The sequence below is a fragment of the Chrysoperla carnea genome, chromosome 2 (genome assembly GCF_905475395.1).
Source record: "Chrysoperla carnea chromosome 2, inChrCarn1.1, whole genome shotgun sequence".
Taxonomy (NCBI): domain Eukaryota; kingdom Metazoa; phylum Arthropoda; class Insecta; order Neuroptera; family Chrysopidae; genus Chrysoperla; species Chrysoperla carnea.
Genome location: NC_058338.1, coordinates 49,323,218 through 49,327,846, shown reverse-complemented (window position 1 = coordinate 49,327,846; position 4,629 = coordinate 49,323,218). Strand labels below are relative to the sequence as shown.

At 28.9% G+C, this 4,629-nt stretch overlaps 1 protein-coding gene across 1 annotated transcript; it reads left to right on the top strand.

The window, feature by feature from the left end:
- Window positions 1-487: 487 nt before the first annotated feature.
- Window positions 488-3,128, top strand: LOC123293972. The gene is made up of 2 exons (XM_044874990.1): window positions 488-658; window positions 2,776-3,128. The coding sequence occupies exons 1-2, from the start codon at window positions 523-525 to the stop codon at window positions 3,114-3,116; spliced, it is 477 nt and encodes a 158-aa protein (XP_044730925.1). The 5' UTR covers window positions 488-522; the 3' UTR covers window positions 3,117-3,128.
- The last annotated feature ends 1,501 nt before the right edge of the window (window positions 3,129-4,629 follow it).

The following is a 4,629-nucleotide window of genomic DNA, read 5'->3' as shown; positions in this document are numbered from 1 at the left end:
ACATCTAGGCATATAAATATCACATCTGTGTTCTGTATAATAGTATAATAAACTTTTAACTATTACCTGATTTTTTATCTACAGGATTCAAGAATGAAATTATATTACATATTTATCATTTTGTGTGGTAATTGTGGCATACGACAGGCCCGCGAAATTAACTCAAACATCGTTAATTTCCAAATCGATTCAAATTCTATAAAACCAAGGCCATATTTTATTCCATCACAAGCAATTTACAATGATTTCTATTTGGATCAAACTCAAGCCATGTCACACACCAACAGTGATAAAATCGTTATAACAAAATTTGAACCATTTGAAACTGATTTTGAAATAAAACCATCAACAATGAATTCTGTGGCATCAATAATTAATGACGATTTTCACAGTGAATGGTTATGTGAAAAATATAAATTTTGTAATAAGAATAAGAAATCATTGAATAAACAGAAAAAGATTCTGTATAAAAAATCAACAGATAAGTCAAATAATTCAATATGGGAAGATACAACCCGTAAGATGTTTGACTTAAATGAATTTATGGACAGATTAATGTTACCCAATGTTGATTTACAACAAAATCCAAATTCTTTTAGGAAAAGTATAACAGATGAAGAAGATTTGAATCGAAAAAGGCGAAATGCTGATTTAGAAGGTGAGTTTTAAAACAAGACCGTTGTACAAAATAATATATTTTTAAATATTTTAAGTTTATTATAATTTTTCACCAAAGCCACCACACCGTGACGAAGAGATCAATCGTTTTCAAATAGATTTTATGGAAATATGACCAAAAAAATTAGTGGAGTTTACTGTCCGACTACTGTTCCCTTTTCCATAACACTCTAAATACTTTTATGTTTATTATGTTTGTTTCCTCAGAACTTTTGACTGGGTGAACCGATTTTGATGATTCTTTATCTATTTGAAGCTGGTTCTTCCCGTGTGGTCCCATTTCATTTTGGTACACTTCTGATAACGGCATCCATGAGAAAACAATAAAAGTCTTAAATTTGCATTAAGTATACACGACAAGCGGACGAATTACGCAATATCACGCCAAGCGATTTCGATGATTCTTTTTTTAATGACAAATTAGTTATTGTACTTCAGATTCACTAAAAATCATAAAATAAAAATAACTTCGATTCATTGTTTAATTCGAAGTATCCATATAAGTGATTATACAATAAACTATCTAAGTATGCCATTCACTTATAATTAAAGACAAAATATAGATTCAAATGTGAATGACCAAGTTGAACTTGAAATAACCTTGATATTAAATCGAATATAGACTAGACATAAAATTGGAAAAGAAAAATAATCCTTATTTAAAGACACGCAACTTTTATTTTTTTCGACAATAATGGAGTGAGAAGTTTAAAACTATGTATAGTTAATATGTACAAAATTTACATTCAATGTATATTTGTATATGTATATGTCAACGTAATATTTTAATTTCCGTCAAATTGTAAACAGGTTACCAAAAACCACTCCATCTAGCGTTAACTCAACACCTATTAACAAAAATCAACTCATTGCGTTATGTTTAGTTAATCTGGGTCGAGTTACCACCAATTGAGGTAATTTTTGGCCCTTGTTTGGAAGTTAAATTTACATTTTAACTGTTTAGTTTACAATCTTACGTTGACATATACACATTTTTTGTATTTTTAAGAAATATGAAAAACGATTCAATTTGAAATGAAAATATTGTACTATAACAGTACCTACCCTAAAAATAAAAATCGCTAGGGCTTAGGGCTTGGCTGTTACAAGCTTTAGCTTTCTTGCTAAAAAATCTTTATTATAAAAACCCTTAATTTCTTGATAGTTTTTATGCTATAAAGACGTTTAAGGTGATTGTAAAACTAAAGTATTGTAAAAATGTTTTGGTTTATTGCACTTGTAGTCAAATAATGTGTTAATTTTATCTTTACAATACGATGCAACTACAGAAATATATAATATATTGTGTGTAAGTGCAGCTTATAAATTTGATAATATAGGCATTTCTCTTCAATCATCAATACTCTAACAATAGTTGTCTCTCAAATGATGGATCTTCGATTAAAATTTTGTTTTTTATCATCGACAACCTTATATTTTTAAGAGCTTAAATGGCCGAGCGATCTAAGGCGTTAGTCTTAGAACGTTGGACCATTTAGATTTAGGTTGCGGGTTCGAATCTAGACAGCGGTAGTGTGAACAATTAATGGGAGTGCAGAATTGATAACATTGACGTTGCTTGGATAAGAACGAAGAAACTGACTCCACCCACATCAAAATTGTAATTGTAAATATGTTTGTAATAGAATAAATAATGATTAACAAATAATGATGTAGGTGGCCTCTGTAATAAGGCATATGTCATAAATACGGAGGTTAAACTCCCATTATTATTATTATATTTTTAAGGTATTATTATAAACTACAAGATTGTCTAAATATTTTAGATAGTTTTTATCACACTTTCTAGATTTTTTAATATAGAAATATCCAATTGAAAAGGATAACCGATTCATTATTTTTTCATCCAACTTTGAACGATAAAATAATAATAAAAAGCCCGATAACCAAGGAATTTTTTTTGTGATTTTTGGAAACTTTGTTAATCAAAAAATGTGTTTATAAAGTTTTATTGGAATGCCTAGTATTTATTATTCAATCCTTGCATATCTCCTTAAAATAACAAAATATGCAGCTGCTTTACAGATTTTTTTATATTTACTATCTTTATATTTATAATTATATTTGTAATTATAGATATGGATTCATTATCAGATACTAAAAAAATACGACCATTAAAATTAATAAGTAAATTCAAATTTCCACGTACCGCACATTTAAATTTTCATCCACAAGTGATCAACATGCATAAACATCAACATACGTCTGATTCCATGGATAATGATAATCAAGATGCTGTATTTTTACCATCATCCTTCAAAGAAAGTGTTCTACCATATAATAATAATAAACTAAAAACTACAACAATGGAACCACCCAAAGTGAAAGTGATTACACAACCAGTAATTACACAACATTTTGTTCAACCATTTTTTTTACCACCAATCATAGATGATGTGGTACAATATCGAATGTAATTTAATTAAATATTGTAAATGTATTATTGATATTAATTATCGATTTTCATATTAATTATTATTAACAAACTATGCAAAATGTACTCAGTGCTTAATAAAATATTTTAAAATAACTTGCATTTACAATGCTGCTTGATTAATAAGATAACAGATTTTTACCCACTGGAATCGGGGAGTATATTAAAAAAGTTATTAAGTAAGGCGTTCTTGCAAAATCAGCTTAGAAAAGCGAAAAGTCGATAGCTAGCGCAGTTTTAATATAGTGGCTTCTTGGTTTAATAAGCGTTAAGTTTTACTTTTAAATTAATCAATACACGAGATATACTATATAACGATTTATATATTTTTAACCCCCGAACCAAAAAAGGGGTGTTATAAGTTTGACCGCTATGTGTGTGTGTATGTCTGCCTGTCTGTCTGCCTGTGACATCGTAGGCCTAAACGGATGAACTAATTTTGATTTTTTTGTTTCGTTTGAAAGATAATCTAATGGAGAGTGATCTTAGCTATCTATAAAGTGCGAGTTTACGGTTCCGTATCCAGAACAACTAAAAATGATCTTCAAAATCGGTGCAGTTTGGAGAAGTAATGCAATGGAGTTCTTAGATATGTTTCAAGTGCGAGTTTAGGGTTCTGTACCCGAAAAATATGTCGGGAGTTGTTTAATTTTTGTAAATTTTACAATTTTTTTTAGTTGTTTATTTTATTGTATGACACCGTATTTTTAGCAAATAAATGCGAGAATATAAAAAATTTTTCCGGCTCGAACACCATTTTTGAATCCTAATTTAGTCGTCTAATATTCTGCATATAGAATCCCTAGTATAACGTCTTATAATCTTTGTAGGAAAACCAATACCATACTATAATAACAGCCTTAGTTTTGCGTATCTGTTACTCGGAAGTATTTTTCCAAATGTATAATGAAATTTGGAATGAACAATTTTAATATGAAAACGCTAAACGCTAAGCGCTAAAAAACTTACAGTCTATGACATTGAAAATGGACTTTTTTTTAAGAAACTTTTCTAATAAATTAATTAGTAGGTTGCAGCGTCTTCCTTACTACTCTAAGCAGGCGACCTATTTTTTTAAATGTAGGATTATAATATAATTTAGTGTCAGTTTTATCTTTTCAGGAATAAGTTAAGTGAAAGTTTAAAAAAGAACCGTCAATGACGAATTCAGCACTTCTTCAACTGATGTTAATTTTATATTTTTTTAAATTCCTTATTTATTCCAATCCGAGGATTCCAATCCGAGAATTGGAATAAATAAGGATAGGCTTTTATCCGAAATTTGAAAAATTGGTTTATGCGTTACATTAGTAGCTGATTTGCACCAAGAAAGTGTGTCATGGCGTCCTGAATAACATCAAACCGTGACATATAATCATTTTTGTATGTGTAGGTTTACAAGTATTTGCAAGTTTATATGATTTTAAATTTGTAAGCTTACATAGCCTTTCACTGTCACGTCATCGGATGTATAATTTTAAAGAATTTATTTTAAA

Bases quoted from the DNA above. Each gene is read 5' to 3' on its own strand.
- LOC123293972 (XM_044874990.1), top strand. From the start codon at position 523: ATGTTTGACTTAAATGAATTTATGGACAGATTAATGTTACCCAATGTT. The intron at 659-2,775 runs GTGAGTTTTAAA...TTGTAATTATAG, and splicing joins GCGAAATGCTGATTTAGAAG to ATATGGATTCATTATCAGAT.